This window comes from Neoarius graeffei, chromosome 8 (assembly GCF_027579695.1).
Source record: "Neoarius graeffei isolate fNeoGra1 chromosome 8, fNeoGra1.pri, whole genome shotgun sequence".
In the NCBI taxonomy this organism is placed as follows: Eukaryota; Metazoa; Chordata; class Actinopteri; order Siluriformes; family Ariidae; genus Neoarius; species Neoarius graeffei.
The window spans coordinates 40,270,458-40,296,686 of NC_083576.1; the positions used below are offsets into that span (position 1 = coordinate 40,270,458).

The 26,229-nt window shown below is 41.7% G+C and overlaps 1 protein-coding gene across 1 annotated transcript in view; it reads right to left on the bottom strand.

Annotated features, from left to right (window-relative positions):
* Nucleotides 1–214: 214 nt before the first annotated feature.
* The window catches only part of drp2 (dystrophin related protein 2), a 353,984-nt gene continuing 327,969 nt past the window's right edge, over nt 215–26,229 (bottom strand). Inside the window, exons 18-22 of the mRNA XM_060926712.1 lie at nt 23,114–23,257; nt 6,805–7,051; nt 881–995; nt 632–738; nt 215–385 (exon numbers count right to left, since the gene is read on the bottom strand). Coding sequence (XP_060782695.1) covers nt 644–738; nt 881–995; nt 6,805–7,051; nt 23,114–23,257 — 601 coding nt within the window. The 3' untranslated portion in view covers nt 215–385; nt 632–643. The remainder of the gene's footprint in view (nt 386–631; nt 739–880; nt 996–6,804; nt 7,052–23,113; nt 23,258–26,229) is intronic.

Here is a 26,229-nt window from a genome sequence, read left to right on the forward strand (position 1 = left end):
TGTGTATCAATTTCACTGTTGCATGAACAAGAAATAAAAAGAAAATAGTAACCAATTAAAAAAAGGAAACACATAGTATCTGGCACTGGGGTATAAGTTCCACTCTTCGCTGTGTGGTTGGTGGCGAGGTCATTGTGCTGTACTACAAAAACCACACACACACACCTGCTGCTACTGTAGTAGCTGGTTAACACAGTGTATCGATCAAGCGTTGGCCTTTGGCACCATGAAACATTACTGAATCACTCAGAAATGTGCCAGCTCTCTCTACTGAGCTTCAGTTGTAGATAAGAAAAAATGTCCTCCAAATCTGCTGAACCAATCTTTACGTTTTCTGCCTTGCATATTCTGTACCCAATCCAGGTTTAGCTGAGCAATGTGGAATCTGGAAAGTATGGAAAAAGAAGAGATTTTAAAACTTAAGAAGGCTAATACAGATAATACATACCCAACAACTTTTTTAATCCATTAACAACTAGTTCCTTTTCTATGTTAGTGTATGAATGGGTATTCTAAATTGGTCATTTTTTGCTCAATATTCTTACCAAAAGGTATTTATACCACAGCACTGCTGAATTCTCAAATGCGATGGTGTTGTATTACAAAAGCTATATCAAAACTGCCCACTAACCTGTGTGCCTCCTCATTGGCTTGGTTTAGATGGGAAGACATTCCTCAGCTGCTCAATCACCTGCTGTAGCTGTAGCACCGTGTCCTGCTCTGGCTCCAAATCTTCACCTGTGAGGCAGTTACCTTCAGACTGTAGCTAAACACAAACTTGACAATTTTTATATCTCTTGCTGTACCAAAATCTAACATAACAAGAAAAGGAAATATGTTGAAACAGAACATGTCCCTTGTTTCCTGTTCTAGGTCTAACCTGTAACCTCCGTGTCTGTAGTCTCTTTGCTTAGTGGCTCCTCCTGATGCACCACTGACACAGGTGATGACAGAGATGAGGGGGCTGACCCACTGGCTTCTGAGTCATCTTTGGGCTAGACCCATTGAAAAAAAGGAAGATGGATAAACAAAGAAAAAAAATGAGGTCAAAATCATAGGGAAATTGTAATATCTGTGCACTATATGAATTACATTGTTAAGGTCTACTTAAAATTGAAGTAGATACTTTTTTTTTAATAGTATATGCCATTTTAAACATTTAGGCAAAAGCTGTGTGAATGAAGTCCAAACTGGATTTACAACCCCGTTTCCTGTTTACACATTTTATGCTGTGTAAAATGTAAATAAATACAGAATGCTATGATTTGCAAATCACGGAAACCTTAAATTTCATTGAAAATAATACAAAGGCAATATAAATTGTAACCTCGCTATAATGAACTCTGTTACTATAAATTTTCGCATTAACAAGCTAAGTTCATGTCCCCTGCCTTTGGTGATAATGAGTCAGAGTCTTAAAAAAAAATCACTTTGTCAGAATGCAGGCACTTGTGGATGTATGTGCATGGGAGAGCGGGGATGCAAACAGGAAATGTAGCCAGATCGTAAAGTGAACTCATAGTCAGGAAACAGGCAAGGGTCAATCAGCAGACAGTGTAGTAGAGAGCAGGCAGAAGAACAACACGGGGAAACGTAGCAAAGGTTCGATAACAAAAGGCATGCAGACAAGAAAGGCTTGGTATGACTGGTAGAAACACAGAACGATACTTCACACTGACTGTGTGTGAGGGAGAGGCTTAAGTAGGGTAGTCAATTAACAGAGTTAATGAGAGTCAGCTGAATCTAATAGGAGGGAGACTGGGCATTGTGAACTTTGAGCGTTGTAATCCTTGGAAGCCATATTTGTAGTTTGTTCAGTGCTTTGGCTCACAACGCCATTACTGACAGATGTATCTGCCATGTGATGGATTGAATGAAGGATTCTGGTGTTAGGACAGGATGTGGTTCAGGATTGTGAGGTTCTGGACTGAAGGTTCTGGACAGAGCATCAGCCTTAGTGTTCTTTGTCCTGGGACAGAAGGAGATTGTGAAGTTAAACCTTGTGAAGAACAGTGCCCATCAGGCCTGACGTGGGTTCGATCTCTTTGCCTTTTTGAAATACTCTAAGTTCTTGTGGTCAGTTAGTATTATGAAAGGATGTGAGGCTCCTTCTAACCAATGCCTCCATTCTTCAAGGGCGAGTTTAATAGCTAAAAGTTCCGGATTCCCGACATCATAGTTCCTCTCAGCAGATGATAGTTTCTTGGAAAAGAAAGCCACTGGGTGAAGCTTTGGTTTATCACCAAAACACTGTGATAACACCCCACCCACTCCTGTCTCAGAGGCATCTACCTCAACTGTGAAGGGCTTAGTTGGGTCGGGATGCTGCAGGATGGGGGCTGAGGTGAATGCAGCCTTGATTTGGTTGAACGCTTCTTCAGCTGCTGGGTTCCAGAGGAGACGTTTGGGACCTTTCTTTAGCAGGACAGTCAGGGGCGATGCTATGGTGCTGAAGTCCCTGATGAAGCACCGGTAGAAATTAGCGAACCCAAGAAAATGTTGCAGTTCCTTCACTGAAGTGGGTATGGCCATGACATGATGGCAGATACCTTCGAGGAGTCCATGCTGACTCTATCTCCCTTAATGATGTGCCCCAAGAACGAAATCAGACATACGTGAAATTCGCATCTTTCAGCCTTTACATAGAGGTGGTTGCTGAGCAGATGTTTAAGTACTGACCTGACGTGTTCCTAGTGACTAGCTTCATCAGAGGAGAAAATCAGGATGTCATTGATGTACGCGATGACAAACCTCCCCAGCATATCCTGGGGTATTATCACAGTGATGCTGGGCACTGAAGACAGGCCATATGGCATGACCCAGTATTCAAAATGGCCGGCGGTAGTGCTAAACACAGTTTTCAATTCATCACCCTCCCTTATTCTGATGAGGTTATAAGCACTACGTACATCAAGTTTAGAGAATACTTTGGCAGACCTGAGTTGTTCCAGAGCTGAGGGAACTAGTGGAAGGGGGTAAGGGTATTTCACTGATACCTGGTTAAGACCTCTATAGTCAATACAAGGCCAAAGGACCCCCCTTCTTCTCCACAAAGAAGAACCTGGCCAAGGCAGGTGACTTGGATGGATGAATATAACCTTGTTTGAGCACTTCTTGAATATATTCCTCCATAGCAGCCTGTTCCTTTTGGGAGATCGGGTAGATTTGGCTGAGTGGAGGTGATGTACCAGGGAGAAGGTCTATGGCGCAATCATACGGATGCTGTAGAGGTAGGCCACAAGCTTTACCCTTGCTAAATACCTCCTTCAGATCGGAGTAGCACTCTGGCACACCTGGTTGAGGATTCTCAACAGAAGTCGAAGAGATGCATAGCTGTGAACATGACAAACAGTTTTGAAAACAGGTGGGGAACAATTGGAGGATCTCCTTGTTCTGCCAAGATATCAATGGATCATGGCGTTGTAGCCATGGGTAACCCAGGATGATGTCGTGGTTAGCAGTGGTGGTTACGGAAAGTGAAATGAGTTCCAAATGAAGAGCTCCTACTTGGATGTGAACCAGAGTAGTTCTGGTGGTGATGAGGCCTTCTCCTATTGGTCCTCCACTGAGTGGACTCTGAAGTGGTGTTGTGGACAGGTTGAACTCCCGGATGATGGAACTGTCAATGAAGTTCCCTTCCGCCCCTGAGTCAACAAATGCAGACAATATGTGGGTCAAAGTTGGCAGTTTCAACGACACAGGCACTTTGAAAGTTCGAAAACTAAATTTTCTCACTGGACTCACCGCTTCAGAGACAGGTTCAGGAGTAGGGTTACGAACTGGGTGGACAGGACACTGTGGAAGTTGGTGTGTGGAACTCCCACAATAAAAACATAGTCCTTCACGTCGTCTTCTCTCTCTTTCATAACATCTCAGTCTTGTTTGAGAAACCTCCATAGGTGTGGAAGTATCAGTAGATTGAACGGGCTTGGTGTCTTCTTTGAGAGAGGATCGGCTGGAGATGAGATGATCGAGTTGGATCGCAAGGTCTATGAGGGAATCCAAGGTGAGATGTTCATCTCTACAGGCTAGTTCACTTACAATGTTGGGACAAAGACCTTGGCGAAACACTGCTTTCAGCGCGGGCTCATTTCATCCACTGGCGGTAGCCAGAGTTCAGAATTCTAGTGCATACTCGGCTACTCCTCTTACCTCTTGTGTGATGGCAAGTAAACTTTCGCTGACTTCAATCCCTTCAGGTTCATGATCGAACACTTGTTTGAACAGCTCAAGAAAATATTCATAAGATGAGGTGTGCTCCTCTCCACTCCTCCATACAGCACTAGCCCACTGTAGCACCTTCCCAGTGAGAAAAGAGAGGCATTTGGCCTTCTTGTGTTCATCCGAGAGGTTCAGCATGGCAGCAAAGTACATGGAACATTGGAGCAGAAAACCTCTGCAGGTAAGGGTGTCTCTGGCATATTTCTCTGGCATGGGGAGAAGTTGTGCAGAAGTAGTAGTTGCTTCAGAGCACATTAGGAGGGCCTGCGACATACAGCAGTGAGCTGTGCTATCCTGGTGTTAAGGTCGGCGAGCATCTGCTGATGTTCTCCTAAAAGGCGTCCCTGAGCATTTAAAGCTGTTTGCTTCGCCTCCTTCGCTACATCCATATCGAGGCAAAGTATCCTGTCAGAATGCAGGCACTCACGGATGTATGTACTGTACAGGGGAGAGCAGGGATGCAAATAGGAAATGTAGCCAAATCAGAAAGCGAACTTGTAGTCAGGAAACAGGCAGGGGTCGATTAATCAGCAGACAGTGTAGTAGAGAGCAGGCAGAAGAACAACACAGGGAAACATAAAGGTTCGATAACAAAAGGCATGCAGACAAGAAAAGCTTGGTATGCCTGGTAGAAACACAGAATGATACTTCGCACTGACTGTGTGTGAGGGACAGGCTTAAGTAGCGTAGTCAATTAACAGAGTTAACGAGAGTCAGCTGAATCTAACAGGAGGGAGATGGGGCATTGTGAACTTTGAGCGTTGTAGTCCTTGGAAGCCATGTTTGTAGCTTGTTTAGCACTTTGGCTCACAACGCCATTACTGACACACTGAGCCATGCATTCCTCTTCCCATCATAGACAAACAATAAGTAATCAAGTCCGCAGTCAAGTTTGTAATTCATATTAATGCAATAAAACTTATTTTTTGAAAAACGTATGCTAATTTTAAATTTAGTCCCAGCAACACATTTCAAAATGGTTGGGACAACCAGGGGCAACAAATGACTGGAAGAGTTGTGTAATGTTTAAAAAAAAAAAAAATTAGGTTAATTGGCAAAAAGTCAGTAACATGATTGGGTAAAGAAGAGCATTCCAGAGAGGCTGAATCTCTCAGAAGTAAAGATGGGGCAGGGTTCACTACTCTGTGAAAGACTACTCTGGCAAATAGTGCAAGAATTTAAGAATAACATTCCTCAATGTAAAATGCAAAAAATTGGGGGATCGAAATTTGAAATTCTTTAAGGAAATCATGGACACTGCATCCACCGGGCTAAAGAGGAGTGAGACCATCCAGCTTGTTATCAGCGCACAGCTCAAAAGCCAGCTTTTGTGATGGTATGGAGGTACATTAGTGCACATGGCATGGGTAGCTTGGTCATCTGGGAAGGCACCATTAATGCTGAATGACACATAGAGGTTTTGGAGCAACACGCTGCCATCCTGACATCTTTTTCAGGGAAGCCCTTGCTTATTTCAGCAAGGCAATGCCAAACCACATTCTGCACATATTAGAACTGCACTCCATAAACTGGCCTGCCTGCAGTCCAGACCTGTCTCCTATTTAAAATATTTGGTGCGTTATGAAACGCAATATATGACAAAGGAAACCCAAAACTGTTGAGCAAATGAAATTGTAGTATATTTAGATCCCTAGTGAGCAAGCCAAAAGCCTCAGTGTTAATGAAAAACTCCCTGAGATGACATGAGGAAGAAACCTTGAGGGGAACCAGACCCAAAAGGGAACACTTCCTTTTCTGGGTGACACTGGATAGTGCAATGATGATGCATTACTTTTGTACAACTGTATACTACAAAGTCAAACAGTAGTGAGTGTTTTTAAAGAATCCTCTTTATGAGGATCAGAGTCGTCCTCACAGATAATACCACGCGTGGAGAGAAAGCGTGATTTCAATAGAGACCGCTTCATTTCAGAGTGTTCTATTATAGAGTTCTATTATAGCAGCTCCTAAAGTCAGCCTGGAACATCTGGCTTTTGTTTTACAGAATCATAGTGCATTATATCGTTTCTGATTCATATTACGCTTATTATCACCTAGCTCATCTCTGTGTATTTTCTAATCAGCCTTCCCAAACCAGCTATAGCTTCTTTTCCTTTCCTCAATGTTTCAGAATTTACTTTGACAGCCATCTTACTTTAACCTCAAAAGCCTGTCTCTATATCTCTCTCTCTAATACCCTAATATTAACTTTTATCTGTGTCATCCCTGATCTTGCCCTTACACAGCTGCAATGGAGTTTTCTGTCTTTCATTGTCCTGGTTTTCACTGCTTTTTTAAAATCTGGTACAAATGAACCCTTAAACTGTCCTTACTTTGTTCCAGCTGCCTGTCTTCTTACCTTTGGAAATTTTATACCTTCAATCTTCACAATTATACCTTCAATGTTTACAATGCCGATTTCAACAAATATTCTTCTCTCTCAAACACTGTAAATCACATTCTTTTGCTTCTGTCTGGAGATATTTTCTCACTCTCTCCCCCTCTCTCTCTCAAAGCCTTCACTTTAATGTAAGCAAAATCAGTAATCAGATTTTCATTCCTCTCAAATGTATGTTTCCCCACCTGTAGCAGTAGCTCTCGGAGTCTATGGAGCTGTGACTCTAATTGCTTGTTGTGATCCTCTAGTATCTGCATGCGTGTCTCCAGGCGACTCTTGTGTTGCCTGAGTACTCGAGCCTCAGCCAGGAGCTCCTCATCCTGCTGTCCAATTGGCAAGCCCAAGCCTGAAATACCCTCCACAAGCTGCGGTGTTGCTGCTGCAGCCTCCTCATGCTTCCATTTCAGCCGCCGGTACTCACCCTGCAGCATCCTGTACATACATATCCATCACTAATCAGACCAACTTTATTTTATCATTAGAAGTAGTAACAGTTGAAAGAGTGCTTATATGCAGATTGTGAATTAAATGGAAAATGAAAACTTCTTTTATTCCTTCTTGCAAATCTTTTTATTGCAATACTGTAATTCCTTCACTCAATATCAGGAATTTTATTGCACTTGAACTGTATCACAGCACTGGTGGACTGGTAGACACACAGTAAGGTGAAATATGAAAGGAAAGGCATGTGCTGAACTGACATGCTGCTTTTTTTTTTCAAATATACTATATAATTTTTCTCATGTTAAATTGAGCTTGGTTTGTTGCTTGTAAGAAAATTAGTGTGCTTATCAGCTTTTGGTGTAATTATATATACACACTCACTAAAATGTATCCTGTCAAACTACAAATTGGTGTGTTTAACCCACTAGTGCAGCTTAACTCAACATTTGTGAGAACAAGACCAAAACAACAAGTCCTGAGGCACTTTCACGCCACCCTTGATTGGTGCAGACCCACCAAAACTGTTCTTTGGTTCAGTTTGATTGTGAATACAATGTGAATACTCTACCTGTATTGCATCAAACAACATTCACACCAAACATCATATTTTTTACTCTAATAATATTTGAACACTGTGGGTAGTGAACAATGCCTTCTGCCTAATTTGTGCCATTTGCAACAGCATGATCACAGAGAGAATGATGTGCATGAGATGTTTTGCAATGTCAGTAAAATTTACCACGACTCAATGTTAATACCAAAAAATAAAAACCACATTACCCTGCAGCACTGTTTTCATTTCTAAACCACATGTAAATCCATGCATATGCTTTTTGTTTTCCTTTAAATTGTTTAAATACAATAAATAGTAATGGATGTAAAATAGGAGGCAGCACAGTGGTGTAGTGGTTAGCACTGTCGCCTCACAGCAAGAAGGTCCTGGGTTCGAGCCCAGTGGCCGACAAGGGCCTTTCTGTGTGGAGTTTGCATGTTCTCCCCGTGTCTGCATGGGTTTCCTCTGGGTGCTCCAGTTCCCCCCACAGTCCAAAGACATGCAGATTAGGCTAACTGGTGGCTCTAAATTGACTGAGTGTGAATGGTTGTTTGTCTCTATGTGCTAGCGGAGCCCCATAGGCATAGAGTGTAAATACATAAAGAAACCCATTGAGTTGTTTTCTGATGGTTTTGGTCCTGTGCGTGCATGCCTGCCACCACAGGAAACCCAACAGCTGAATAGTGAGTAACCCCATCAGGTTGTTTTCTGATGGTTTCGGTCCTGTGCATGCGTGCCTGCCACCACAGGAAACCCAACAACTAGTGAAGTGAGTAGTGAAGTAGAGTAGTAATCGGGACAGTATAGTAGTGAGTAACTTGTCGCTGCTGTCACCCGACGTTTTGTACAGCATAAGGAAACGGTATAGTAACTATAACAGTAAAGAAATAAAACAAAAGAGGCTGGCTATGATATAAGAAAATTCTACAACCCAGAAACAGATGGGAGCTCCACTTTTAGGCAGTGCCTAAATCTATAATATTAGCCCTGCAATGATCTGGCGTCCATCATCTTTAGCCACTTATCCTGTACAGGGTCACAGGCAAGCTGGAGCCTATCCCCAATTGAATGTTGAATGCAACTTGTCCAGGGTGGGGTACACTCTGGACAAGTCGCATTCAACATTCAATTGGGGATAGGCTCCAGCTTGCCTGTGACCCTGTACAGGATAAGTGGCTAAAGATGATGGATGGATGGATGTAAAATAGCTCTAAAAGAGTGCATGGAGAAACATCAGAAACTATTACTGCCAAATTTTGGCATATTATAAGTGGCTCTAAAGTAACTCTACAAGTGTGCATAGATATCTGTATATTAATAAATAATCTGTATTAATAAATAACATCTGATATATTTATATTATGAAATGCTAACTTTATTGGTTTTAAATCAAGATATTGTGTTGGCTGAAAACACCCTTACATTTTACACTTTCATTTCCTGATGAACTCTGTGATTCTGTATAGCTGTGCTGTTTAATGAAGCATCGCAAGTGGGTACAAATAAATTTTCTTTTGAATTAGCGAATGAGAAACTAGTGTTTCATGGTGAGTTTTTTTCTTCCTTTTTCATAGCATTGTACATGACTGTTCTTGCTAAGCTGGATATCCTTGCGGCTTTAATTAAATTATCCTTTCTTTCAACATTCAATTTTCTTTTGCTGACAATTTTGTATTCATCATAGTTCCTGGCTCCAAGGTGTAAATGCTGAGGGGAATACATATGACTCTGTCTCCTCCAAGTGTACAGTTACCTGTGTAATTCATTGGTTCTTGGTCCCTTTGAGGGATTCATTCTCACCCTCGAATTTGGAGAAAAAGTTGCTCCCCCTTCACTGTTGCACATTTTATTATTTGCTCACCCCCCAACCCCAAAATCCATTTTAATTCCAGCTTTTAATGTGGCAAAACAGGACATACACCAAGGGGATGGATACTTTTGCAAGACACTGTATTACTATATTTGATTCAGTGTAAATTCTGTTAATGCTACTTTGTACTGCTGTTTCATCTGCTTACTGTATACTTCTGTATATAGATGACTGCTTCGACACTGCACATTGCACACAACTACAGTTTATTTTACTACATATTGCAGTTTTGTTCACATAATGTGACTGAACCTATTCCAGTGTCTACAGTTGGGATCTGCACTTTACCTACATTGCAACCCCACTATAATGAACTCCTTGGGGACGTCCAAATAATTCATTATACCGATGTAGGTGTAATTAATGATTAAGGATATGTAGATTGGTATCAAATGATCACTCTTTAATAATTACATGAAATCAGTCTCATTAAATTTGAAGGTTAATAGTTAAAATGAATCAATCCTATTGAATCGTTTAATTTGACTCATTTGAATTGAATCATACCATAGAATCAGTCTCATTTGAATCGTTTGAAATGAATCATTCAATGAATCGAGTCAGTGAATCAAATCAGGGAATCAATTAGTGAATCGTTCAATGAATCTTTTAGTGAATCATTTAGTGAATCAAGTGAATCATTTAGTGAATCAATTGAAGAATCAATTCAATAATCATTTAAAATGTGATAATTCAAAGTTTATCACTTACCAAACTGCATCTAATTAATTATTCATACACCTTAGGAATTCTTTGACGATGTGGGCGACTTCAAGTATTTAGAACAACAGACAATGACACAATTTCAATCATAATGGAGTTTATTATTAAAAAGATAATAAAAATTCTAATAAAAAGAAAAGGAAAAATTTGAACAATCTAATAGCAGCAGAATTGAAATCTTCTGTAAACAGAGTGAGTGTGTGTGTGTGTGTGTGTGTGTGTGTGTGTGTGAGAGAGAGAAAAGAGAGAGAGAGAGACACCTTGGCTCTCTCTCGAAGTTGGAATGTGTTCGTACCAGGACATGCTATCTGCAATCTTGGAGGAGGGGAATCCTCAAAGTTTAGTGAGCACGTGTGTGTATAAGCAGTTTTAGCTTGTGAGCTAACTGAACAAAAGAATTTCTAACTAGCCATGTGCTTCCAGGCCTAGTGTGTAAAAGCTGAAGGCTTTAATTAAAATTAAACATTCAAACAGTCATCTGTAGTTTATATGGCTTTAAATGTAAACAGGAGAATTGCTATCAAGGTTGAATTAAACTTAGGACTTATGATATTTAATTCAAAGATGAGATACAGGACCTCTTGGAACAAAACTTAGTGTGTGGAGGCAGGGCCCACATCTGCTCCTTGGAGAACAAAGGAGCTGGCTCTGCTTTGCTATCTAAAAACACGTGTGAGGCCCAGTGGAAGGAAAACTTTTCCAGCCAGCCAACTCTCTTAACTTCCTAGTATTACCCGAGTTACTGAAATCTTAATGAGATCAGGATATGAGTGAGTAATGAATTTAGGATGTTAAAAGGAGAGAGAGAGAGAGAGAGAGAGCATGCAACTTATGGATTAACCAATTTTTAAATCAACAAACAAATGATAGAGAACCAAGATTGTGTATACACTTCATTTAACGTCATACAACTTCACATTAAGTGAATAATTCCTAAGACTTAAACTTTCGCCCAGTGCCTTTTCTTACTGCAAAAAGTCTCGCCTTTGTAGGAAGCACCGTCTCACTGGAGTAGTAGATCTTGGAGAGGAAGTTTGCGCTTCGGTGAGGAAGAGAGAGATTGCTGTGAAGATCTTCGTGGATGATGACGAAAGTCTTTTCAGCAGTGCCGGATTTAAAAGAAAGAAAAGAGAAGAGCTCTTTAGAAAACTGCCTTTGCTCGCAGCCGCGTACGCATTAAAAGACAAGTAATACTTGCAAAAACCGGTTAATAACTCGCTTGAGTTGATGATCGCGTGTTTCCGATATCTACTTTGATCAGGAGCAGATTAAAGAAGGAAACGCGCAGTTCAGACGTCTGATGGCGAGTTCTCTTTTTAGGTCAGTCTCGGTTAGAGTCCGACGTGAAAGAGCCAAGATGGCTGTGTTCCAAGTCCTTTTGTTGAAACCTGAGGAATGTGTACGCGATCCCGCCCAGGCGTGACGTAGTCAACGCGGAAGTTGCCTGGGAGTTGTAGTTCTGACACAAGATGGCGGCATGATGCCTACACCGAAAAGGTTGAAATGCTGAAATGGACGCACTTGTCACACCAGACACTCACTCTTAAGTAAAAGAAGTCTGATTGTGTTGAATTTATGTTTATGCTTAATTTAATTACAGTGGTGCTTAAAAGTTTGTGAACCCTTTAGAATTTTCTATATTTCTGCATAAATATGACCTAAAACAACATCAGATTTTCACACAAGTCCTAAAAGTAGATAAAGAGAACCCAGTTAAACAAATAAGACAAAAATATCATATGTGGTCATTTATTTATTGAGGAAAATGATCCAATATTACATATCTGTGAGTGGCAAAAGTATGTGAACCTCAGTATCTGGTGTGACCCCATTGTGCAGCAATAACTGCAACTAAACATTTCCCATAACTGTTGATCAGTCTTGCACACCAACTTGGAGGAATTTTAGCCCATTCCTCCGTACAGAACAGCTTCAACTCTGGGATGTTGGTAGGTTTCCTCACATGAACTGCTCGCTTCAGGTCCTTCCACAACATTTCGATTGGATTAAGGTCAGGATTTTGACTTGGCCATTCCAAAACATTAACTTTATTCTTCTTTAACCATTCTTTGGTAGAATGACGTGTGCTTAGGGTTGTTGTCTTGCTGCATGACCCACCTTCTCTTGAGATTGAGTTCATGGACAGATGTCCTGACATTTTCCTTTAGAATTCACTGGTATAATTCAGAATTCATTGTTCCATCAATGATGGCAAGCTGTCCTGGCCCAGATGCAGCAAAACAGGCCCAAACCACGATACTACCACCACCATGTTTCACAGATGGGATAAGGTTCTTATGCTGGAATGCAGTGTTTTCCTTTCTCCAAACATAATGCTTCTCATTTAAACCAAAAAGTTCTATTTTGGTCTCATCCATCCACAAAACATTTTTCCAATAGTCTTCTGGCTTTGTCCACGTGATCTTTAGCAAACTGCAGATGAGCAGCAATGTTCTTTTCGGAGAGCAGTGGCTTTCTCCTTGCAACCCTGCCAGGCACACCATAGTTGTTCAGTGTTCTCCTGATGGTGGACTCATGAACATTAACATTAGCCAATGTGAGAGAGGCCTTCAGTTGCTTAGAAGTTACTCTGGGGTCGTTTGTGACCTCGCCAACTATTACACGCCTTGCTCTTGGAGTGATCTTTGTTGGTCAACCACTCCTGGGGACAGTAACAATGGTCTTGAATTTCCTCCATTTGTACACAGTCTGTCTGACTGTGGATTGGTGGAGTCCAAACTCTTGAGATGGTTTTGTAACCTTTTCCAGCCTGATGAGCATCAACAACGCTTTTTCTGAGGTCCTCAGAAATCTCCTTTGTTTGTGCCATGATAAACTTCCACAAACATGTGTTGTGAAAATCAGACTTTGATAGATCTCTGTTCTTTAATTAAAACAGGGTGCCCACTCACACCTGATTGTCATCCCATTGATTGAAAACACCTGACTTTAATTTCACCTTCAAATGAACTGCTAATCCTAGAGGTTCACATACTTTTGCCACTCACAGATGTGTGACATTGGATCATTTTCCTCAATAAATAAATGACCACATATGATATTTTTGTCTTATTTGTTTAACTGGGTTCTCTTTATCTACTTTTAGGACTTGTGTGAAAATCTGATGTTGTTTTAGGTCATATTTATGCAGAAATATAGAAAATTCTAAAGGGTTCACAAACTTTCAAGCACCACTGTATTATAGTAATGCTTCAAATTATTATTACAATACTAATATACTTTTAATAGAGGAAGGCATCACATGGGCCTTGAAGCCACAGACAATAGTATGAAATACAGATTTCTAAAGGTTGCATACCTGCAGACCTTTGGATAATCTGGATGCAGTCCAGAAATTGACACAGAAAGAAAGAAAGAAAGAAAGAAAGAAAGAAAGAAAGAAAGAAAGAAAGAAAGAAAGAAAGCACAACTTTATTCATCACACACTTGTGAAATTCCTCTCTGCATTTAACCCATCTGAAGCAGTGAACACACACATGAGCAATGAGCAAACACACACTCAGAGCAGTGGGCAGCCATGCTAACAGCACCTGGGGAGCAGTTGGGAGTTTGGTGCCTCGCTCAAGGGCACCTCAGCCCAAGGCTGTCCCATATTAACCTAACCACATGTCTTTGGACTGTGGGGGAAACCGAAGCACCCGGAGGAAACCCACGCAAACACAGGGAGAACATGCAAACTCCACACAGAAAGGCCCCCGCTGGCCACTGGGCTCGAACCCAGAACCTTCTTGCTGTGAAGCCAAGTCAAGTCAAGTCAAGTCAAGTAGCTTTTATTTGTCCCAGCTTGGGCAATTGTTTTGCAGTAATAGTACACACGTACGCACAACACTCACGCTTCCACAAGACAATGTAAAGAATCACACAAAAGGTTAAAAATAATAAATAAGATTCAATGGAGGAGGAGTGGGTGCATAGTGTAAAAATTAAAATAATAAAATAGATGCAGTGGGGAAATGAAAAGCCCGCTGTTAAGATACCTAAAAATGAGTACACAACCTGGCATATGGCTATCTGTGTTTCCTAGTAGAGTTTAGCAGCTGAACAGCAGAAGGTATAAAAGAGTGCTTGTACCTGTTGGTCCGGGCTAATGGATATTTAAAACGGGAGCCAGAAGGCAAAAGCTGAAATTCACTGTGCAGAGGATGGGTGTAATTATCCAAAATAGATTCAGCTTTCCTGATTACCTGCTCTTCATACAATGCAGTCATACTTTTCTGTTGAACACCAGTTACATTACTGCATACCTTAATGATCTTAGAAATGGCATTTTTGTTTTTCACATTGAGAAATGCATACCAACAGATAGCAGAGAAAGTAAGTATGGATTCAATGAAAGATCTATAAAACATGGTCATTAAAGACTTGTCAACATGAAACCTTGCCAGCTTCCTGAGACAGTATAAGCGCTGCTGCCCTTTCTTACACAACATGTCTGTGTTACTGGTAAAAGTCAATTTGTCATCAATAATGGAACCCAGGTATTTGTATTGATGAACAATTTCAATGTCCTGCCCGTTAATCTTAGTTGTAGTTGGGTTGCAGATGATGTGTCTAAAATCAATACACATGTCCTTGGTTTTAGACACATTTAGGCCCTGTCCACATGACAACGGATTCAGGTGAATCTGATACAATTGTTTATTGTTTCGGCCTGGCGTCCACACGGCACCAGCGTTTTGGGTGCCTCAAAATGCAATCTTTTGAGAACGGGTTCCAGAGTGGAAAGATCTGGCAACGTTGCTGTTGCGAAGTCATCTGGATGAGTAGAACGGATTTGTTTACGATGACGTCACAACCACATGTGCTTCACGCCGGGTAGAAGTGTAACGAACTCGATGCGAGTTGTCAACAAATCCTATAACTTGGTTCATGAAACGCGCTTACAAAATATTTTCACTGTGAATATTTATTGTGTAATGGTGCAAAGTGAGAGCGAGAGAGAGAGAGAGAGAGAGAGAGAGAGAATAGCTCTTAGGACAGAGTCAATCCCGCCAGCAAAAATAGGGAAAAAAAGGAGCGATCTCACCTCTTCAGATGTTGGTTTAAGTCCTACAATACATTCCTCAAAAAGGGCATAGGAGAACAAATTAATCCATCAACGTGTAGCATTCAATTTATTCCGGACCATTAAAGACGCCGCCTTCCGCATAGAATCATACGTCATCCTCGTCGCCATATTGGATAGGTCAAAGCGGAGAATAAAGATGCCTCATTCATGTGCTGCGTTTAACTGTACCAACAGGTTTGCCGTCCAAACGAGATCACATGGGATTACCTTTCACAGGTGAGACTGGAAAAATACTTTTCATTGTATTTGGTCATTATAATGTAATTTTACGAACAGATTTTTCTGACTTTGTGGCTAATATGAAGTCTCGCGCATAATAGTTTATGCGCGTGCATCCTTACTTCTTCTATTGTTCTGGTGTCTCCGAAGGGACCGTCTTACAGCGCCCCTAGAGGTGTGGCATGTGTATTGCATCATTTTCAGCAAGCATTGCGTTGCCATATGGACCTGATATTTTACTGATCATTGCCCATTTGGACGCGATATTTTTTAAATAAAATCTTGTTGCCGTTGTCGTGTGGATGTAGCCTTAGGCCAAGTTTACATTAGACCGTATCTGTCTCGTTTTCTTCGCGGATGCACTGTCCGTTTACATTAAACTGCCTGGAAACGCCGGGAAACGGGAATCCGCCAGGGTCCACGTATTCAATCCAGATCGTGTGTGGTCCGGTGCTGTGTAAACATTGAGAATACGCAGATACGCTGTGCTGAGCTCTAGCTGGCGTCATCATTGGACAACGTCACTGTGACATCCACCTTCCTGATTCGCTGGCGTTGGTCATGTGACGCGACTGCTGAAAAACGGCGCGGACTTCCGCCTTGTATCACCTTTCATTAAAGAGTATAAAAGTATGAAAACTGCAAATACTAATGCAAATACTGCCCATTGTGTAGTTATGATTGTCTTTAGGCTTGCCATCCTTCCACTTGCAAGTGGTAAGTGATATGCACTGAGATCACACACACAGCGGCTCAGTACCAAATCACTGCTTGTGCGCTATACTCGCGCGCTCTGTGAGCTGCGCAGGGCCAGAGTGTGCACCCTCCAGAGGGCACTCGCTGTTCAGGGCGGAGTGATTTGGAGCGCAGGATGCCTGCGGAGCCGAGCGTATCCGTGTATTGGTGTTGCTGTGTGCACACTAATCGTTTTAAAAACGTTAATCTGATGATCCGCTGATACGGTCTAATGTAAACCCCACCTTAGGCCCTGTCCACACGGCAATGGATTCAGGTGACTCCGATACAATTGCTTATCGTTTAGGCCTGGCGTCCACACGGCGCCGGCGTTTTGGGTGCCCAAAACGCAATCTTTTTGAGAACGGGTCCCAGAGTGGAAAGACCTGGCAACGTTGCCGTTGTGAAGTCGTCTGGATGAGTAGAACAGATTTGTTTACGATGACGTCACAACCACATGACTGTGAGTGCTTCACGCCGGGTAGAAGTGTAACGAATATCACCAGGAAAAAGCCTTACAGAGCACTAGTGAGAGTGAAACACAAGCTTGGATATTATTATTATTATTATTATGTTCAGTGTTAGTTCACAGTAGTAATGCAAGAAGCAGAATAGTGACAGTAATAGTGAAGCAAAAACATGCAATTGTACAAACACTGCAGCTCTACAGCAAAATATTAATTTATGAAATGGTCTGATTCTTAACACCAGTAGTGCCAATGATCTTCTCATTGCGATGCGATGCGAGTTGTCAACAAATCCTATAACTTGGTTCATGAAACGTGCTTACAAAGTATTTTCACTGTGAATATTTATTGTGTAATGGTGCAAAGTGAGAGAGAGAGACTCTGCCCTTAGGGCAGAGTCAATCCTGCCAGCAAAAATAGGGAAAAAAAGGAGCGATCTCGCCTCTTCAGATGTTGATTTAAGTCCGACAATACATTCCTCAAAAAGGGTGTAGAGGAGCAAATTAATCCATCAACGTGTAACATTCAATTTATTCCGGACCATTAAAGACGCCGCCTTCCGCGTAGAATCATACATCATCCTCGCCGCCATATTGGATAGGTCAAAGCGGAGAATAAAGATTCATGTGCTGCCTTTAACTGTACCAACAGGTTTACCGTCCAAACGAGATCACATGGGATTACCTTTCACAGGTGAGAAACAACAAATTAATCCATCAACGTGTAGTATTCAATTTATTCCGGACCATTAAAGACGACGCCTTCCGTGTAGAATCATACGTCATCCTCGCCGCCATATTGGAGAGGTCAAAGCGGAGAATAAAGATTAGCTGCGTTTAACTGTACCAACAGGTTTGCCGTCCAAACGAGATCACATGGGATTACCTTTCACAGGTGAGACTGGAAAAATACTTTTCATTGTATTTGGTCATTATAATGTAATTTTACGAACAGATTTTCCTGACTTTGTGGCTAATATGAAGTCTCGCGCATAATAGTTTATGCGCATGCGTCCTTACTTCTTCTATTGTTCTGGTGTCTCCGAAGGGACCGTCTTACAGCGCCCCTAGAGGTGTGGCATGTGTATTGCATCGTTTTCAGCAAGCGTTGCGTTGCCATATGGACCTGATATTTTACTGATCGTTGCCCATTTGGACGCGATATATGTTTAAATAACATCTCGTTGCCTTTGTCGTGTGGATGTAGCCAGGCCTGGCGTCCACACGGCACCGGCGTTTTGGGTGCCCAAAACGCAATCTTTTTGAGAACGGGTTCCAGAGTGGAAAGATCTGGCAACGTTGCCGTTGTGAAGTCGTCTGGATGAGTAGAACGGATTTGTTTACGATGACGTCACAACCACATGACTGTGAGTGCTTCATGCCGGGTAGAAGTGTAACGAATATCACCAGGAAAAAGCCTTACGGAGCACTAGTGAGAGTGAAACACGAGCTTGGATATTATTATTATTATTATGTTCAGTGTTAGTTCACAGTAGTAATGCAAGAAGCAGAATAGTGACAGTAATAGTGAAGCAAAAACATGCAATTGTACAAACACTGCAGCTCTACAGCAAAATATTAATTTATGAAATGGTCTGATTCTTAACACCAGTAGTGCCAATGATCTTCTCATTGCGATGCGAGTTGTCAACAAATCCTATAACTTGGTTCATGAAACGCGCTTACAAAATATTTTCACTGTGAATATTTATTGTGTAATGGTGCAATCCCGCCAGCAAAAATAGGGGAAAAAAGGAGCGATCTCACCTCTTCAGATGTTGATTTAAGTCCGACAATACATTCCTCAAAAAGGTCGTAGAGGAGCAAATTAATCCAATTTATTCCAGACCATTAAAGACGCCGCCTTCCGCGTAGAATCATACGTCATCCTCGCCGCCATATTGGAGAGGTCAAAGCGGAGAATAAAGATTAGCTGCGTTTAACTGTACCAACAGGTTTTCTGTCCAAACGAGATCACATGGGATTACCTTTCACAGGTGAGAAACAACAAATTAATTCCATCAACGTGTATCATTCACTTTATTCCGGACCATTGAAGACGCCGCCTTCCGCGTAGAATCATACGTCATCCTCGCCGCCATTTTGGAAAGGTCAAAGCGGAGAATAAAGATTAGCTGCGTTTAACTGTACCAACAGGTTTTCTGTCCAAACGAGATCACATGGGATTACCTTTCACAGGTGAGACTGGAAAAATACTTTTCATTGTATTTGGTCATTATAATGTAATTTTACAAACAGATTTTCCTGACTTTGTGGCTAATATGAAGTCTTGCGCATAATAGTTTATGCGCATGCGTCGTTACTTCTTCTATTGTTCTGGTGTCTCCGAAGGGACCGTCTTACAGCGCCCCTAGAGGTGTGGCATGTGTATTGCATCGTTTTCAGCAAGCGTTGCGTTGCCATATGGACCTGATATTTTACTGATTGTTGCCCATTTGGACGCGATATATTTTTAAATAACATCTCGTTGCCGTTGTCGTGTGGATGTAGCCTTAGTTCCAACATAGCTTCCTGACACCAATTAACAAAATAGTCCATGATAGGGCCATGTGTTGTTTCATTGTCCTCCAGCAGGCTCACAATGACTGTGTCGTCCGCAAACTTAACAATGTGGCGATTGTCAGTCTCAGAACGACAGTCGTCAGTGTAGAGAATGTATAAAAGAGGAGATAAAACGCAGCCTTGAGGAGAGCCTGTAGATGTAAAGGATAATCCAGATTGGTGACCATTTACTCTCACTCGCTGGGAACGGTTAGTGAGGAAATCCAGAATCCAGCCAGAAATGCTGGGGTCCAGTTGGAAGTTATGTATGAGCTTCTGCACCAGCAGATGGGGCTGTATGGTGTTAAAGGCTGATGAAAAGTCTACAAACATTGTCCTGACATGGGTCTTTGAGCCCTCAAGGTGTTTAAGAATGAGGTTCAGCAGGGTTATGGTTGCATCCTGGACACCCCTGATGGTTCGGTATGCAAATTGTAGGGGGTCAAGCAGGTGGTTTGTCTTTACAATAATGTTCTTTTTAATCAGTCTTTCAAATGACTTCATTACAAGAGAGGTAAGAGCTATAGGCCTGAAGTCATTAAGGGTCTTTGGATTTTTATTTTTTGCAATAGGGACTATCATGGATTTTTTCCATAAATCAGGGACAGTCTGAAGGTCCAGAGACAAATTAAAAATGTATTTAAAAATAGGGCCAAGTTGCTCTGCACAGCAGGAGAGCAAACGACCACAAATATTGTCTGGTCCAGGGCTAGTCTTAACTTTGCAGTGTTCAAAAGTCTTAACCACACTGGATAGGGAAAAATGGGCAGCTGGCTGGGTGGTGGTTAGCAGGTCATTTTTGAGGTCTAAGATTTCATTTTTAAAATTATATTTCCTATCAAAACGTGTGTAAAATATATTTAACTCCTGAGCTAGGGTGGAGTCTGTTGGGTAACCCACCAAAGCAGTTTTTTTTTTAGGAGTTTTATCATTCAGCCCAACCATTGTTTTTACCGAGTCCCATGCTGAGCCTAGGTTATTTGTGCTCAATTTCATCTCAACTTTGCATTTGTATTCCATCTTAGCCCTTCTTATTTCACGTTTAATGTCTTTTTGAATGTTGTGTAATTCAATTATGTTATTTAGCTTAAATGCTTTCTTTTTCTGGTTTAACAGAGATTTCAAGTGATTGCTGACCCAGGGCTTATTATTGGGGTATGTTTTGACGACTTTGGTGGGGATGACAGTGTCCTCACAATAAGTCACCCATGAGCTGACTACATCAGTGAGCTCATGTACGTCTTGGGATGACTGAATGAACTCCTCCCAAACAGTGCAGTCCAGGCACCCCTGTAGAGTCAGCTTGGCCTCCTCGGTCCACACTTTCACTGTTCTAGTGGTCACCTTCCCCCTCTGTAGGCGTGTGCGGTAGGCTGGGATGAGGTGCATGGTGTTGTGATCAGCAGAGCCCAGAGGAGGGAGAGGAATAGAGTCATAAGCACCTTTGATTGAACCAAAATTTTGTTTGAACCAAAAGCATTGATCCAAAATCTTGTCTTTTCTAGTGGGGCACAGTACATATTTATAAAAACACTTCAGGACTTTTTCCAACGAGCAGTGGTTTAAGTCACCCAGAATCAGGTTGGGGGCGTCAGGAGAAAGTGCCTGTAGTTTATTCACCGTCTGTTGGATTAAATCCAATGCGGCGCTTTCGTTGGCTCTTGGGTGGATGTAAACAACAGTCACGAATATCTGCGGAAATTCCCGAGGCAGGTAGAAGGGGCGCAAGGAAATGGAGAGTAGTTCAGTGTCCTTAGTACGCAGTTGTTCTCTTACCAGTGTTGTTTTACACCAGCGCTCATTTATGTACAAACAGACACCACCTCCGCGCGTCTTGCTGGTTGTCGAGGCATCCCTATCAGTGCGCAAAGGCAATCCGAAGCCATCGATCGCCAGGTTGCTGTCAGTGTCCATCTCCCCCAACCAAGTTTCAGTCAGGGCGAGGATACACGCGTTCTTATACTCATGTTGGTAGCGAACAAGAGCTTGCAGATCATCGGTTTTATTCCGCAGAGATTGCGTGTTGGCTAAAATGATTGAAGGCAGGGGAATGCGTGCCAAGGGCCATCTTGATCGCTGCCGTACCCCGCCTCTCCTGCCTCGCTTCCTGATTTTGTGGCGCGGTGAGTTTGAAAAGTTTTTATTTGCACTGTCAGCGTAGAGTTCTGCGATGTTGGGAAACAACAGGTCCGGAGGTGGCCCAGCATCCACGGACTCTTTAAAACTCAGCAGAAAGTCCCTTGAGTATACAATCCGTGTAGGACTCGTCGTACTATGCCAGCTTGCTCCCAGACAAGCCCATAGTACAACTAGTGCGAAAATAACACCCCACTCCATGTCGGCATGCTGTTTCGCCTTAAAAATGTGCGATGTTCGAGTTATTTACGTTTACGGCGAAATAGACACTTTATAAAACACTTTGTAAAACAAACAGAACAAACAAACGACACTCAACACTACAACTGCAGGTCGCTGCATGCTAACCACTTTCACCACCATGCTGCCCACAGGACACAGTGCAAAGGTTATTTAATTAAAAGAAAATTAATTAAATATTTAATTAAAAGTTGAGAGCACTAGTAGTTGATCCAAATGATTACCCATCAGCTCAGTGGATAAAAAAAAAAAAAAATCGGATACATTTCATTCATATTCTGTCTTGAAATAGCTCAGAGCCGTTTCAGCATACAAGTCAGATAGGCTTTTAGGCATTTATCCAGTGCTGCCAAAACAAATTTGCAAAACTTCATGTTCTCATTTAGCTCCTCTGCATAACTTCCAATTAACAAAGCTCATCAGTCACAGAAGAATACAAGTAATTTTTCTCAATAAAAACAAAGGAGCTGAATACATCAAATAAATAGGGGAGAATGGGAAGACTTGGGATGGGGGAAATTTAGAACAGTTTGTATTCCCATAAATTAATTTCAACCAGTTGGGTTTTAGAATAGATCAGAAGTTAGATGTTGCCTCTTAGAGTAACCTACTGCCTTTGGAGCCATGAAGCAAGGTCTGTGCAGTTAAATATTTTTTCAACCAAAACTTGTATTTTCTACTTTGCCTCCACCTCCATTCTATAGTGTAATATATGCTACTGAATTCAGGAGTTGTAAGGAATTCAAGTACGTAGCCTAGAGTTACCATATACAGTATTGTTTATTAAACTTAAGTTCTGACGAAAAAACACTGAAGGATTTTTTTTTAATGGCCAGATGGGGAGAGTTGGGACAGTTCATGCTAGTTTTTTTTGTGTGGTTTACAAATATAAAATTGTTTAAACATTTTTGTTAAAACTGTAGGCGTATGCCTGCATGAGGATTAAACTTATTTCATTCATTCTTGAGAATGGAACTGTTTTGTCTCCTCAGGTTTTGGGTAAACTGACATTTTTCTATAGCTGTACCAGCATTGTGTGTTCATACAGCTCATATATTACAAGTTTCGATAATAAATAAAATGTAAACATGCAGGCTTAGGTATTTGTTTGTTCCATGTCTCCCCACTATGTCCTAAGTGTCCCAATATAATGTCCCATATCTCCCCTCAATGTCTCATATCTCTGCAAAAAACATTGACAGAAAAAGTGAAGCCTAAAGACCAGTACATGTGACAAGCTGAGAAACTAATGTTGTGGCAAGAGGGTATAATAAATACTCTCCAATGCAATATGAATGTGACTGCTACCTGCAAAGAATTTCACACAGTCTACAAAAGCTGAAAACTTGTGCCATGTCTCCCTGTTCTCCCCTAATTGCTGACTGCATTATCTATAGTATGCAGTGTGTGTGTGTGTGTCTGTGTGTGTGTGTCTGTGTGTGTGTGTACAGCCATACCTGTTCTCATTTTCCAGATGGGCTAGTGTGCGTTGCAGTTCCTCTTTGTTGTGGCAGTCAAGGTGGGTGAGGAAGTGTGACCCAGGCGGATAGTCATGTACCAGAGCGGGGCTGGAATGACGCAGGAGGTACTGATCTTCATCCCTGAGTCACCATGCACAAGAGATACACAATGAACCATGTTCTATTAACTCAACCGCCTTTTACACTAACATTAAAGATACCATCGAGCATTTTGTCATATTCCTTTTTAACAAAGCTTTAGAATTTTCCAGAAGAATATCAAATATTTTTCCTCACATACACATTGCTGAGGTACCAAACACAAGAGGCAACAAAGCCACAGCATATAAACACATACATTGCAATGCATGCATATATCTGCTGGGGGTACCATGAGACATAAATGTGTGCTGACTCCATAACAACACACCCATGCACACATACATGCACTTACATGTGAGCTAGGCATGTACAGGATCTGATCCACAACAGCACACAGACAATGCACACAGAGACTAAAAACAACAGTTACCGGTACAAATACATCACTAGTGGATAATACACACACTGTACCCAGCAGAGAAGCATTTAGCAAGTGACAGAATATGCACACATACTCATTATTCATGTACACTCACATACACTTCCACAGTGATAGATAAACACAATATGAATTAATGCCAAAAATGAACATGCTGACAGACTACACTGAAGCATTGTAGACACAATCCTCTGATCTAGATGCTAAAAAATTATATGATAAGCATGTCCAGCCTGCCCAATATTCTGCACACTGCAGCAGTGAGCCAACCTGCACCTTTGATTCAAGAGATTTAATAAAATTCTGAGCCAGATTAAAAAAAAAAAAAAAAAAAAAAACATACAGTGCCTTGCAAAAGTATTCATCCCCCTTGGTGTTTGTCCTGTTTTGTCACATTATAAGCTGGAATTAAAATGTATTTTTGGAAGGTCAGCACCTTTTGATTTACACAACATGCCTACAAATTTAAAGGTACAAATTGTTTTTTTTTTTGTTATTGTGACACAAGCAATAATTAAGATGAAAAAACAGAAATCTGGAGTGTGCATAGGTATTCACCACCCAAAGTCAATACTTTGTAGAGCCACCTTTTGCTGCAATTACAGCTGCAAATCTCTTGGGGTATGTCTCTATTAGTTTAGCACATCTAGCCACTGGGATTTTTGCCCATTCCTCAAGGCAAAACTGCTCCAACTCCTTCAAGTTAGATGGGCTGCATTGGTGTACAATCTTCAAGTTATGCCACAGATTCTCAATTGGATTGAGGTCTGGGCTTTGACTAGGCCATTCCAAGACATTTAAATGTCTCCCTTTAAACCACTCTAGCGTAGCTTTAGCAGTATGTTTAGGGTCATTGTCCTGCTAGACCGTGAACCTTCATCCCAGTCTCAAACCTCTGGCTGACTCAAACAAGTTTTCCTTCAGAATTGCCCTGCATTTAGTGCCACCCATCTTTCCCTCAGTCCTGACCAGCTTTCCTGTCCCCGCAGATGAAAAATCATCCCTACAGCATGACGCTGCCATCACCATGCTTCATTGTAGGGATGGTGTTCTTAGGGTGTTGGGTTTGCGCCACACATGGCATTTCCTATGATGGCCAAAAAGTTCAATTTTTGTCTCATTTGACCAGAGAATCTTCTTCCATGTGTTTGGGGAGTCTGCCACATGCTGTTGGGCAAACTCCAAACATGATTTTTTAAGCAATGACTTTTTTCTGGCAACTCTTCTATAAAAGTGCCACTCTGTGGAGTGTATGGCTTAAAGGGATAGTTCGGGATTTTTGACATGAATCTATATGGTATCCCCGTCAGCAGTGTCGTGCATCCACACTGACTTACCCCCGACAGTGTTCTGTGAGCCTAGATATTGTCCAGTGTTGGTCAGTGCACAAGTAGTTCCGGCAGGTTTCCTGGGGTCTGCAAAGTAACACGTTTTTCTTCTCAAAACAGCTCATGTTCGAATGAGTGATTTATTAGCATAACAAAACCCTTGTAGTCCAAAAAGTCACACCTTGTAATTGCTTGGGGCTACTTTCTCTCAATAGCGATCAGTGCGCGCTGTCACTGTTAACAGTTGTGTGCGAGCTAGCCAACAACTTTCATTAGTTGTTCGACAGTGTTTAGCAGCGAGCTCAGACCAGACGCAAACGCAAACAAGGTGATGCTCAGGATAAAAGCTTTGCTTCAAACATGAAATTGCAACATAAATGACTTGGGGATACACAATAATAATAAAGATATGCGTCACCAATAAAATGTTATGGTATGTATATGATTATCATTAGATTCATTCAATGATTCGTGTTTTGACTGTAGGTTGCAGTAACCTACTGCAGGGCTCAGACTAAAAAAATATTACGCCATACAATATAATTGAGCACTTGTACAGTAGGGTAATAACACTCACTCTGCAGACAACTGGCCATCGGGTCCAACTGGTCTGGGGCGCTTCTTCCAGTTGATTTTCGGGATGTGGAAAAATGTCTCCAGGACACCCGCAGTCAGGAGCGTAGGTAAATCCTTATTGTTGGTGATGCAGACAGATGCTGACGCGTCGGCCTCCTCGTCAATCGAAATGTCTTGCATCCGTGGCATAACGAGGTCCCATTCTTGGCAACAGTAGCATTCAACCTCGGTCTGCATTACTTCGCACTTGAAACAAGTACACCACCAATTGTCCGTCACTCGAGGTCTCGCGGCTGCGGCTTCACCTTCCACCTCTCTGCTCACCATCTCTCTCTCTCTCTCTGCCCGTTCTACTTCCATCTGTTGAATTTCAGCATCCGTATATTCGGGTTCATAAAGATACCCCCTTGGCTGTGTGATGAAATCAATGTCTTCGTCGTCGCTGCTGTAGTCAGACATGATGCAGTCAACTTCCCAAGCACTAAACTAAGTGAATGAAACAGATAGCCTAGCTACCTGTCAACTAGCGACTGTAGCGCGCACTGATCGCTATTGAGAGAAAGTAGCCCCAAGCAATTACAAGGTGTGACTTTTTGGACTACAAGGGTTTTGTTATGCTAATAAATCACTCATTCAAACACGAGCTGTTTTGAGAAGAAAAACGTGTT